The sequence below is a fragment of the Bubalus kerabau genome, chromosome 13, assembly GCF_029407905.1.
Source record: "Bubalus kerabau isolate K-KA32 ecotype Philippines breed swamp buffalo chromosome 13, PCC_UOA_SB_1v2, whole genome shotgun sequence".
Taxonomy (NCBI): domain Eukaryota; kingdom Metazoa; phylum Chordata; class Mammalia; order Artiodactyla; family Bovidae; genus Bubalus; species Bubalus kerabau.
In genome coordinates, this window is record NC_073636.1 from 68,270,007 (window position 1) to 68,282,786 (window position 12,780).

Here is a 12,780-nt window from a genome sequence, read left to right on the forward strand (position 1 = left end):
CATGTAGCTGCTCAGCACAGAGCCTGTAAACTCTCAATAGATTCTGGTGATGAACTCATTATTATTATTATTAACATGATCACTTCTATTTGTATAATAAATAACAAGGTCCTACTGTGTAGCACAGAGAACTATATTCAACATAATTATAGTTGTAATCCCCTGTAATGGGAAAGGAAATCTGGAAAAAAATATATGCAGATGAATAACTGAATTGCTTTTCTATATATCTGAAACATTGTAAATCAACCATACTTTAGTAAAACAAAAAATCAAAAAACCCATGAATATCACTCTCCCAGTCATAACTTTTTATTCTCAGCTGTGTACCTGGCCCTGCAGCTTTTAATATCTGGCTGGCTGTGTGTGTCATTCTTAATAGTTGGCAAGCATCAAACATTTATAAATCAGATAGTGATAGCAGTTTTCATGTGTGCCTGTTCCAGATCACACCCTGGTTTTTTTTTTTTTTTTTTTCTGAAAATTAAAAAAACAAAAAACCCCAAAACCTCTGTTTGCCAGAAACTTATAGCCACCTGACCCCCAGATGACGCGGCATCTGGCCATCAGGGCTGTGTTCTGTTGGACCTCTGAGACCCCGTCTACAGGGCTCAGTGCAGAGTAAGCACTCAATAAATGCTGATGCCTTAACTACAGGGGCTTGAAGACAGAAGAGAAGCCCCTTCTCCCTTACCTTCTAGTTCCATACTGCAGACTTACTAATGCTCTGTAACATGGCTGGAATCTTCACCTCCTTTGATTCCATTCTACTGGCCCCAAGTATGATCTGGGCCTTGGGCCGGGGCATGGGCTATCCTGCTTCCAGATGAGGGACTAGCCCCCAAGGGAAGTGCTGACCCCTTTCCTCTCCTTCAGCTGCACATAGCTGGAGCCAACGGATACCTGCGGGCAGCTGAGCTCCTCCTGGACCATGGTGTACGCGTGGATGTGAAGGACTGGGATGGCTGGGAGCCCCTGCACGCTGCTGCCTTCTGGGGACAGGTAGTTGTCACCCACAGTGCTGTGAGAGAGGCCAGCTTCTGGCCAACCTGATGACCTTTGGGCTGGGAGTTGGTTCAAAAGAACACCTGACCCACTTAGGGTGTTGACTACAGCTAGTGTGTAGGATGTGAAAAGACCTACGGAGTTTACAAAAAGGATCGTCAAGTTGTGTCCTAACAAGATGACAATCCCATTTGCCAAATTAGAAAATTTCCCACATTTCTGTCTTGAGTTTTTCTACTTGTTTCCCAGATAGAAATCTCTGTAGCTTTCGCCATTCCTCTTTAAACACTTGACAGCTCTGGAGTTATAGCTGACTCCTTCTGTCCCTCGGTATGGCTGAGTCACGCTGGAGGAGGTGTCAAGCCCATTGCATTTGCCGGAGTTCCCGGCTTTAGACGGCAGAGCCTTCCCTGGGAGTCAGCTTTGCCCTACCGTTCTTTGGATCACATCCTAAGAAGCTTTGAACTCTCACTGTCTCCAACTCCTAGGCTTTCTTAGCTATGGGCAGGGGGAACCCGGGCTTCTTCCTGTGTTTCAGATGCAGATGGCAGAGCTGTTGGTGTCCCATGGGGCCAGTCTCAGTGCTAGGACGTCCATGGACGAGATGCCAATTGGTAAGTTCAGAAGGACCACACCTGCACTCATTGATTTTTTTGATGAGTGGAGGATAAATGGTTGAATATACGGTTGGATAGATGGTAGATGGATAGTTTGATGAATAAATTAATGGGTGGTAGATTAATGGATGGATAAGTGGGTGAATGTATGGATGAATAAATAAGAGGATGGGTGGGCAGAGGATGAACCTACGATGACTGGTTCAGCAAATAGGTAGACAGATGAACTAAAGGATGAGAGGGATTGAGTGGGTGGGGATATATGATTTCAGGCTCTTTTCATAATGTCTTGCTTGGGCTCTATGGGGTACCTTCTGGTTTCTCTTGATACATTTTCTATCAGTGGAGAATTGATAACTCCTCTTGGAAGTGATCAAAGGTGTATGAATCCTTCAGTCATACCTATGAATGGGGACTGTGCATGGGACCTGGGGTTTCCTCTTCTTACTCTCCTCTAAGGATTGGGTTGTAGCCCAGGAAATAAGGCTGGCACTGCTTTCTCCCCTCCACCCACACCCCAGAAGATATGAATTTTCAGTGGGTCTGGGGGGCCCTCGGGGATCACCAGCCCCTTCTCTGTCCCCTACCATGGACTCCTCCACCCTTTCAGACCTGTGTGAAGAGGAGGAGTTCAAAGTCCTGCTGTTGGAGCTGAAACACAAGCACGACGTGATCATGAAGTCGCAACTGAGGCATAAGTCATCTTTGAGCAGGAGGACGTCCAGCGCGGGCAGCCGAGGGTGAGTTGGGGGCAGGACAGCCAGGGGCGCCCAAGGATGCTCCTGCCCATGGAGCCTGGAAGCAGCCTCCCAGCACCTCCCTCTCCCTTTAGGAAGGTGGTACGTCGAGCCAGCCTGTCCGACAGGACCAACCTGTACAGGAAGGAGTATGAGGGAGAGGCTATACTCTGGCAGCAGCGGAGTGCATCCGAGGATCAGCGGAACTCCACCTACAACGGGGACATCAGGGAGACCAGGACAGACCAAGAGAATAAGGACCCGGTGAGAGCTTGCCTCCCACCTGGCCCCAGTGACCACTGCCGTGGGAGGGGAACAGATGGAACCCCAGCCTGGTGTTGCTTCTTTATCTCAGAGCCTTCGGAGGGAGGTCAGCTGGCCATCGCCCTTAAACCAGCTGGATCCTGTCTGATGGGGGTGCCTACCGTGGTTATTGAGGCGAGTGTAGGATGTGTTCACGTCAGAGCTGGGTGATTGGCACACAGTAGGGGCTCATAACTTCCAGGGAGTGAGTGATCACCATGTGCCTGCTTGAGCTCCAGCAGAAGAGAGAGTTTGTTCTGGCTTCCCAGAGGAGAAGGTTCAGTAGGGCGGCAACTCTGGGAGAGAAGGGTGTTAAAACTCTTTTAGGGGAAACCTAACAAGATGTTGAGAATTGTGTTGAGATATCGGGTTGGAAGAAAATTTTTGAAAAGTATAGGGGCTGGCAGAACATCTAAGAAGCTGGCTCTAGGAGTAGATAATGGTCTGGGCATTAAACCGCTTTCCTAAGAAGATGCTGTACTGTTTTCTGAGAATTGTTGTAATGAATTACCGCAAACTAGGTGGCTTGAAGTGAGACAAATGTCTTTTCTCCCAGTTCTGGAAGCCAGAAGTCTAAAAATCAAGGTGTCTCCAGGCTTGGTTCCTTCTGGATATCAGAAGGGGACTCTGCTCCATTCCTGTCTCCTAGCTTCTGACATCTCGGGCATTCCTTGGCTTTTTGCTAGCGTGCCTCCAATCTCTGCCTCTGTCTCCATGTGGCCTTCTTTGTGTGTGGGTCTGTGTCTCTGTTTTCTCTTAGAAAGACACCAGTCATTGGATTAGGGCCCACCCTCGTCCAGTGTGACCTCATCTTAATGTAACTGATCACACGTGTGAAGACCCTACTTCCAAATAGGGTCACACTCAGAGATGTGGGGTGGATATGAGTTTCGGGGGGACACTATTTGACTCAGTACTGTTGCATTCAGGTCCATGCCTGGCTGTACTCTTGCTGAGTGGAGTATACAAGTTTGGGGCCAGAGCAGAACTGCTGGGCACAAGAAGGGAGGGGCTGACCATACCAGCAGTGGTGTGCCTTTGTGGTTCTACCATCACACAAAGAGCAGCTGAAAACATTTCTAGCCAGTGTTGCTTGGAGGGATACAAAATGTCTCAGTGGGACCCTGCTTCCCTGAGTGAACAAGGAGGTCACGTGAGAGCTTGTCTTGCGGGCAGGAGTGAAGGCATCTGCTCTAAAGAATCTCCATTGTGAGAGGAGTTTGGGGGAGAATAGATCCATGGATAGGTACAGCTGAGTTCCTTTGCCATCACCTGAAACTATCACGATATTGCCAATGAACCATACTCCAGTATAAAATAAAAAGAGTAAAAACAAAAAACAAAAAGAGGGACTTCCCTGGTGGTCCAAGGGCTAAGACTCCTCGCTCCCAATGCAAGGGACCTGAGTTTGATCCCTGATCAGGGGATAAACCACAACTACAGACCCAGCCCAGCCAAATAATGTTAAAAAGAAAAAAGATTTGATACAAAGTGTTTTTTTAAAAAGAGAGAATCCCCACTGAAACGCGATTGGGATGGAGCCCGCACACTCGGAGCTTGTGTTCTGCCTCTACCCACCTAAGCCTGGGGGTTAGGAAAGAAAAGAGTTGCAGATTGAAGTCAAATCACATTTCAGATTCTTCCCCAATATGCTTTAATTATCTTTTCTTTGTGATTGAGGTGTAACTTGTATAACTTACAGAAGTCTTAAACGAATTTTTCAATGACCTCTTTCCAATGTGTACCTTCAGGTGAAAGTACACGCATTTGTGTCAGCCCAGAAAGCTCCTACATTCCCTCTTCCAGGCAGCCCTTCTACCCCAAAGATATGAGTGTGTGCTTAGCCACTTCAGTCATGTTCAACTCTTTGGGACCCCATGGACTGTACAGCCCTCCAGGCTCCTCTGTCTGTGGGGATTCTTCAGGCAAGAATACTGGAGTGGGTTGCCATTACCCTCCTCCAGGGGATCTTCCCAACACAAGGTTTGAACCCAGGTCTCCCGCATTGCAGGCAGATTCTTTACTGTCTGAGTCACCAGGGAAGCCCAGCTCAACCTGGTGCTCTGTGATAGTCTAGAGGGGTGGGATGGGGGTGGGGTGGGAGGGAGGTTCAAGGGGGCGGGGCCAACACAACATAGTAAAGCAATTATCCTCCGATTAAAAGAGAAATGCAGGTTCTCAGGCCCCACAGGAGATGGACTGAATCATAAACGCTGGGGCTGGGACTCAGCACTCTGTGTTTTAACCAGCCCTCCAGAGGATTCGGATGCATGAAGAATTTGAGAACCACTGATCTAAGGATGTGTTTGCTCAGCCTGACTCCCAAGTCAGATTTCTGACAGGACTCTGCACTAATAGCCCCCAGGGCTGGCTGTGGTACCCACTTTTGGCAGAGCTGACTTCCTGAGAGCAGGCACAGCCGTGATAAGACAACTCTGTCTCTTCAACCAGTGGTTCATGATCTAAATTGTACAAGAAAATCACCTTGGGGAGGTGTTTTGTTTTTGTTTTTTAAAAAACCTGATGTCCGGACTGTAATATCAGTTAATTAAATCAGTCTCCAGGCTTCGGACTCAGGCATTGCATTTATTTATTTATTTATTAACAAATAGGCTTTATTTTTTTGAGTAGTTTTAGGTTTACAGAAAAATAAGTGGGGGGACTTCCCTGGTGGTCCAGTGTTTTAGACTCTGTGCTTCCACTGCAGGGGGCAAGGACTGGGGAACTAAGATCCCACATGCTGTCATGTGGCCAAAAAAAAAGTTTTTTGTGTGTCTTCTGACCTTGTTTATAGTGATTTTTGGTATGCTTTGTATTTTTGTCACTGTCAAATGTATCCACCTTTTCCTTAGAGTTTCTAGGTAGCAGCTCCTTTTAAAGCTCTTGTTACCCAGGGATTGCTGGGTGTAAAAGATCTCTGAGTAAGAACCTCTCCCATTTAGAGCAGAGATATCCCAGGAGTATAGGGAGAGGATTCTCAGTGACCAAAAAGCCCAACTAAGATTGACTTACAGACACAAAAAGAATGCACTGGCTTGGGTAACTGGAAAGTCTGGGCCAACTGGATCCAGGGACTCAGAACATATCATCAGGGGACTTCCCCGGCAGTCCAGTGGTTCAGACTTCACCTTCCAATGCAGGGGGTGCAGGTTCAATTCCTGGTCAGGGAGATAAGATCCCACATGCCTCGAGGCCAAAAATCTAAAACATAGAAACAGAAGCAATGTTGTAATAAATGTAGTAGAGACTTTTAAAATGGTCCACATCAAAGAATCTTTGGAAAAAAAAAAAAAAAAACGTATCACGAGGGTGCAATGTCTCTGTCGTCTCTCTCTTCCTTAATGTTGGTTTCACAGCCAAGCAGACCTTTTGACGCGCTGTCTCCACAGTTTATGATTCTCACCCCTGCAGTTCCTACAGAAACAGAGCTGCTCTTCCCCAGTTTTTCTAGCAGTAAGTCCCAGGGTTGAGTTTCATGGAACCAATTCCTGAACCAATACCAATAGTGAGTTTATTGATTGGCCAGGTCCTGGGGTCAAGGTTTATCTCCCAGAGCAAAGATGGGAGTCTGTCGGGTCTATCAAAACCCATGACTGGTGAGATTCCCCAAAGGAAAACGGAGGTCTTATTACCCAGGTAGGGAAAATGGAAGAGGACGGGTTCAAGCAATCATGCCCTCAGTAGAGGCGCAGGTAGGGGTGGAGTTCAGATCCCCCAGCCAACTGATGATGTTGTCCTTCTCACCCTCAGAACCCCAGGCTGGAGAAGCCCGTGCTGCTCTCCGAGTTTCCCACCAAGATCCCACACAGCGACATGGACGTGCCTGTTGAGAACGGCCTCCGGGCTCCGGTCAGCACCTACCAGTATGCGCTGTGTAACGGGGACGTCTGGAAAGTGCACGAGGTGCCCGACTACAGCATGGCCTATGGCAACCCTGGCGTGGCCGATGCCACCCCATCCTGGAGTGGCTACAAGGAACAGAGCCCCCAGACGCTTCTGGAGCTGAAGAGGCAGCGGGCTGCGGCCAAGCTGCTCAGCCACCCCTTCCTGAGCACCCACCTGGGCAGTGGTGTGTCCAGGACGGGCGAGGGCAGCAGCGAAGGCAAGGCCCCCTTGATCGGAGGCAGAACTTCTCCGTACAGTAGCAACGGGACCTCAGTGTATTACACGGTCTCCAGTGGAGACCCCCCACTCCTGAAGTTCAAGGCCCCCATAGAGGAGATGGAGGAGAAGGTCCATGGCTGCTGCCGCATCTCCTAGTCTCTGTGGGATGGAGGAGAGAGATGCTTGGGGAGAGGGACCCTGGAATCCAGGCCAGCCCAGCAGCCCTGCTGGGGGCGGGGGGCAGGGCAGCTGGGGCGGGAAGAGGGAGGTGGACTCTGCGTTCCAGAGGAACTCAGAACCCACCTTTCAGCCAGCTGCCTATAGCATCACCACTTCCCATGGTTCTGCTTCTTGCTGCATTGTCTGCCATCAAAAAACAAGGCCCATCGTGGCTTCCTGTCTCATCCTGCTGTCAGATTTTGGGAGGGCGAGCTGGGATTCCAGTTCTGTTGTTGGTCAAGGCTTCTCTGGACCAGTACTCACACATCGCATATCAACACACACACACACACTCTCACACTCAGTCAACTTGTGTAGGGATGACACAGTTGGGCTCATGGGAAGCAGGTGGGACTGAAAATTTGTGAGCTCTTCCTAAGAGGACTGAAGTTAAGATTCAGAGTTTTATCACCACTGCCAACATGGCTTTAGCAGGGGAGGGGGCCTGCTAACCTGAGACCCATCATCTTGCCTGGAGTCCTACGACGACTTGGTATTGTCGTCTCCGTGTGGTGGGAGCAGGACGTCTTCTCTGTGTTCAGAGGGAGCTATGGTAAAGAATCTGATTGCAATGCAGGAGATGGGGGTTCGATCCCTGGGTCCAAAAGATTCCCTGGAGAAGGGAATGGCAACCCACTCCAGTATTCTTGCCTGGAGAATTCCATGAACAGAGGAGCCTGGTGGGCTGCTGCAGTTCATGGGGTCGCAAAAAGTCAGACACAGCTGAGCGACCAACACTTTCACTTTGATGCACCCACAGCGAGTGGATGAGATGGATGTAGACCTGCTCCCCACAGCCTTGCCCATGCCTAGAGCCAGCTGTGTGAGCACCCAGGGGCCAAAGTAGAACACCTGGTAATTCTGCTCCTGGAATAATCCAAATCTGTTTTGCTCTTGGATGGAAGCTTCAAAATGTGGTGAGGAGAGGGAACAACGGTAGCATTTTCAAAAGTGTGTTGGATAAAATAATTCTTTTAGGCTGTAAAACTCCAGGTTGGGGAGGGGGATCGGTGAATTAGCTTTCTTTCACAGACGGTATCATGATCACTAGGTTTTACTGGCTGGTATTGAAAAAAAGTGAAGCTAAGGGAGAAGCTTCAGTTGGAAGGGCTTTTCCAGGGAGAGAGGTGAGTTCATGTTTTTAGTTTCTGCAGACAGCTCTGTTCAGCATGACAGAGCCCAGCGCCCTGACCAAGCTTTGTGACTGGTCAGATGGTTTCAGTCCAGCCTGTCTCACCCAGTCCTCCTCAGACTGAGCCATCGGAGTGAGCAGTGGAGGGCTGCTGTGGCCCCCACCTCTCCTAGAGTGAATGTTCAGGACTCCCGGCCCACCTTTGCTTTTTTAGGAATGCCCGGTGGCATGGGTTTGCCAGTTGGCTCTTGTGAGCTCCTGTCTGGCCCAGGGGCTGCTATCCTGCTCCGGCCCAAGCCTGCAAATCTGAGGTGCCCACCTGTGGCCAGCATCGTGCTCTGCATTCCAGTGGTGGTGCTGGAGTTGGGTCTTGCGCCAGCTTTACAGTTTCACAGCCCCCAATCTTTCTGATGCTGGGGAGGGAAGACTCCGAGGGGCAGGATGCCTGCCTCCTCTCCACTGCGTCCTCTCATGAGCCCTTTGAAATTGTTGCCCACGAGTTGGACGCTGTCCACGGGCTTGGCCAAAACCTACTGGTGTAACTAACTAGCTGCAGGTCTGTTTCCTGCTCCGTGCGCCTTTTACTTGTTCTAAAACTACCTCTTTAGAGCTCTGAAGGGGGCCCCTGAGGTCCAGATTCAGAAATTTGGGGGACAAATCTGGGTTCCCTTTAACCCTTTTCTTTCTGAACCTATGAGAAATTCTCCCTGCGAGACATCTGGGCCAGAGGTTGGGGCTGGTGGGGGCCCCTTGTGCCACAGCGCTAGTAAGGGGGTCCGCTGTTTGTCCTAGTCCTCCACTGTGGCCCCCAGGGCTCCTGTAGCCCAGAGGCAGAGCTGGATTCCAAGGGTTCTGGCTGATGCTTCACCAGCTGCAGGGCAGCTGGACCGGAGAGCAGGGGCCTCAGGAGTCACTTCGCCCCTGGTGGCTCCTGGATGCAGGGAGAGTCACAGCATCAGACCACTCCCACCCCAGTTTCAGGGCGGATCCAGTGTAGAGTGGAAAGTCAGGTCAGGTGACTGCAGACAGGTGTGCGTGACGCCTGCCACATCTCTGGGGTATGGCGCTGGCTCTCTTATCTCATCCTATGACTGGGTCAGGGCAGGGATGATCCAAAACACACATACCTTTAGGCTTTAAAAACAGTGTTCAGATGAGACTGACACTGGAATTCCTCTTGAGCTGTGAGCTGGGAGGTCCCAAGGGAAGCCACACGCTCCTAGGAGAGAGCTGTGCAGGTTTTCAGATCTGTTTGCTCAGAGACCAGAGACTGAAGGCATTTATTGCCCCCTCTGAGTCCTTCTGGCTGTTTCCTCCTTCCTCCCTTGCTTCCTGCTCCTGGGCCACTGTCTCCCACCCAGAAGGCTGGGAGTCCCAGCTGATTGCCTGACAGGAGCCAACTGCAGGCTTTTGGGCATTAACTCATGTTTTCAGTCAGGGATAAACCATTCCCATCAAGAAACTTTCCCTGTGGATCTCCTTGGTGTCGAGGGACAAACTGGGGCCAAGGTCATTGAGTTATTCACTCTGTAGTTTATTGAGTAGCTGAGGCTCACCAGGCACTGTGTTAGGCTCTGGGGATAAAGGAGGAATGAGGTGGAGTGAGGACACTGCTCTTTACAGTTCTCATCCTTGGAGGACCATGAGTACCAGCAACTCCCATTTGATTCAGAGACAGAAAAGCTGTGTCCTGGTCCATCAACCCTGTGCTTTTCTGCTCTTGAGAATCCCTGGACTGTGGATTCCTTTAGTTTGGAGGTTGCTGAAATGGCCACCCTTGGATAACATTTGCCACTAAATGGTGGAGATGCTGGGTCTTGGGTTCCAGGCAGATGCCATCTGAAGTCTATCTGGAACTTTCAAGGATAGCTGCCTTCCAGCCAGCATCTTTTGGGCACTGTCTAACAGCAGTTTGAAGTCAGTGTCTGGAAGAAAAAGGGGCATGGAATTGGCTGCCAAATGCAACTCAGGTTCTTCAGCTCATTGTCTCTTGCTCGTTTATTACCTAATCCTCCTGCCCCACCAGTGGATAGTGGGAGGAAAAGGAGCTTCTGCTTTAACATCGAGGCCTTTCCTCATAAGTCTGCCTCTGTTCCTGGCAGATATGGAGCAAGGAGCACGGAGAAACCTGGCAAGATCGACCAGATGCCTAGCTCCTGGTTAGACCCCAGTCTGGTGGCAGTTCCTGGCAGATTAAAGGAGACTATTTCTAAAGTATGTGCTGCATAGCTCCATGTGAGCTCCAGCCCTTGCTCCCACCCTGAAAATTGGTGACTCCCACCAGAGACTGAGCTGCTGGCTAGTAGCTCCAGGAAGTTGAATGAACCCTAAGCCTAGATCTTCTGAAGAGTTCAGGATGTAATGCTCCATCAGATTATGCAGCATTGATGAAACTGCTCTGTACTATTTTGATCAATCTCAGCAGGCTTAGAAAAGTTAACAAGGTTGTGTCCCCTGACCTACCCACCAGTTGGCTGGCCTTGTCATAACATGAGACCCATTTTGGTTATTGGTATCAGATACCTTTTGATCTGGAGTTCTCTCTCCCACTTGCTTTTCCAGAGCAGAATACTGGGATGCTTTCCAGAAGCGCGCTTCTTACAGAATGCCTAGAAGGACTCTATTTAACTCTTGCTATTGTGACCTGGGGACAGCCTCCCCTCCCCCAGGGCACCTAAGAGCCAAGGGTCATGTGGCCAGTGGGTGACTTTGCAGAAGTGACTGCCTTCGCTAGAAGCACCCCTCGACAAGAGTCTCTTGTTGGTCAGTTGGTCATAGGGCCTGCTTCCCATGGGCACTGTGAGTGCCAAGGTGCGGGGCCTGGCTCTGCGCACCCAGGAAAAGTCTGCAGATCCCCAGCCCCCCCGCAATAATTCACCAGACCAGAAGCCACTGATGTACAGAGAACACTTAAGAAAAATGTATTTTATGTGAAAAAAAAAGTTAAATCTCTGTATACTGTATCAGCAGCTTTGTGTAAAAATGGCAATCAAGAGAGTCTAATATATTTAAAACCTTTTTTTAAAACAAAAAAATCCTCGCAGATCTTTGATATTGTATTGAAGTAACTTCCAGGTAAGCTCCTTGCCACATGTGGCAGTGGTGGACCACTTGAGACTGTGGCTCAACCACATCCCAAAGGGGCGTGCCCCTGGAGTCGCTTCCAGTTGCCAAGGCCTGTGACAGAATTCGCTGTTAAAGAGTTTTTAATTAAGATGAATTAAATTCCTTTTAATAACACCTGCTCGGTGTGGCTGTGGTCATTGCTATGAACTTGCTTGAACTATAAGGATTTGAATTCACAAAGAGGTGATGCCTGGGATAGATGGCAGGGGAGGCTTCCCTGTCCCTGCCCCCACCACAGAGGCCTCGCCTGGTTGGCCCCTGAATCACAGGGAGGCCTGAGGGCTCAGCCATGGAGCAAGTATCTTTTTCTAGACTGCAAGAAGATGAAACAGGATGAAATCAAGAAAATAAGAGTGGTTGAAAATGACCTTCAGGGACTTCCTGGTGGTCCAGTGTTGAGAATCTGCTTTCCAGTCCAGGGGATGCGGGTTTGATCCCTGGCCAGGGAACTAAGATCCCACGTGCCTCAGGGCAGCTAAGCCCATGCTGCGTGTGCAACAAGAGAAGCCCCTGCACCACAATTTGAGAAAGCGTGCGTGCCACAACAAAGACCCAGCACAGCAAAAATAAAGAAAGGACCTCCATCCTATCAAATGTTGCTTTTGAAATCAGCATGGAGCCCTGGGATAGCTCCTCTAACATTCTCTTCCCACACTTTGTTTGTCTGATGACATATATAATAGGGCTGCCCCCTCTTCTGTTCTCTTGACCTGTCCTTCTCTTCTCCCCACTCCATCCCTGTCCTCCTCATATAGTTTACAGTGGGGAAGTCAAATACTGCTTCACATTTTTACAACAACTCAGCAGGTAAGACTGTGGTTATCCTCACTTCTGACCTCAGGCAATGGAGAGATTGATATGCTCTAGGGTTACACAGCCCTAGACAGTGGTCCTTGCTTTCATCACATACAGAAATTTGTGGGTATCTTGGAAGAGGATGAAAAGGGTGCTCTCTTGGACCCTTCTGGATGCTGGCTTGCCAGGACAGGGACACAGAAGTTCCCACACTTGGGCTTGAAAAACTTCACAAACAGGCTGGGTTTGAGGAGAGAGGATGAACAGAGATATCTGTGTAGCAGTGGACATTCATTGATTTGAAAAGTATATTGTTTTTTCAATGCTAGTGGTAACCTCTCACATTTATGAACACTCTACAGTTGTACATATGTCTTCTTACACAAAGGGAATGAGGCATGAAAATTAGCTATTAGATTTAGCACTGTGGAGCTCATGATGATCTTTTAATTAATTAATTAATTTGGCTGCATTGGGTCTTAGTTGTGTCTAGCAGGATCTTTCCTTAGTGGTACGCAGATTCTCTAGTTGTAGCGGCATGTGGCAACTTGGTTCCCTAACCAGGGACTGAAGGTGGATTCATTCACTGGCCCACCAGGGAAGTCCCTCATGATGAGCATGACAAGAGGTTTTGGTTGAGCAATGAGGAATGAGTCTGATTGGACAGGATTCAAGACAGAATGGGAGGAAGACTGGAGATGGCAGGTATAGAAAACTCGTTTGAGGCTTTATGCTATAAACG

At 49.2% G+C, this 12,780-nt stretch overlaps 1 protein-coding gene across 3 annotated transcripts in view; it reads left to right on the forward strand.

Annotated features, from left to right (window-relative positions):
- The window catches only part of PPP1R16B (protein phosphatase 1 regulatory subunit 16B), a 103,413-nt gene extending 96,245 nt beyond the window's left edge, over positions 1 to 7,168 (forward strand). For all 3 annotated transcript variants that reach the window (XM_055545037.1, XM_055545038.1, XM_055545041.1), the window contains exons 7-11: positions 877 to 1,002; positions 1,544 to 1,619; positions 2,233 to 2,362; positions 2,455 to 2,623; positions 6,413 to 7,168. In XM_055545037.1, the coding sequence (XP_055401012.1) occupies positions 877 to 1,002; positions 1,544 to 1,619; positions 2,233 to 2,362; positions 2,455 to 2,623; positions 6,413 to 6,922 (1,011 nt within the window). In that variant the 3' untranslated portion in view covers positions 6,923 to 7,168. The remainder of the gene's footprint in view (positions 1 to 876; positions 1,003 to 1,543; positions 1,620 to 2,232; positions 2,363 to 2,454; positions 2,624 to 6,412) is intronic.
- Positions 7,169 to 12,780: the final 5,612 nt, after the last annotated feature.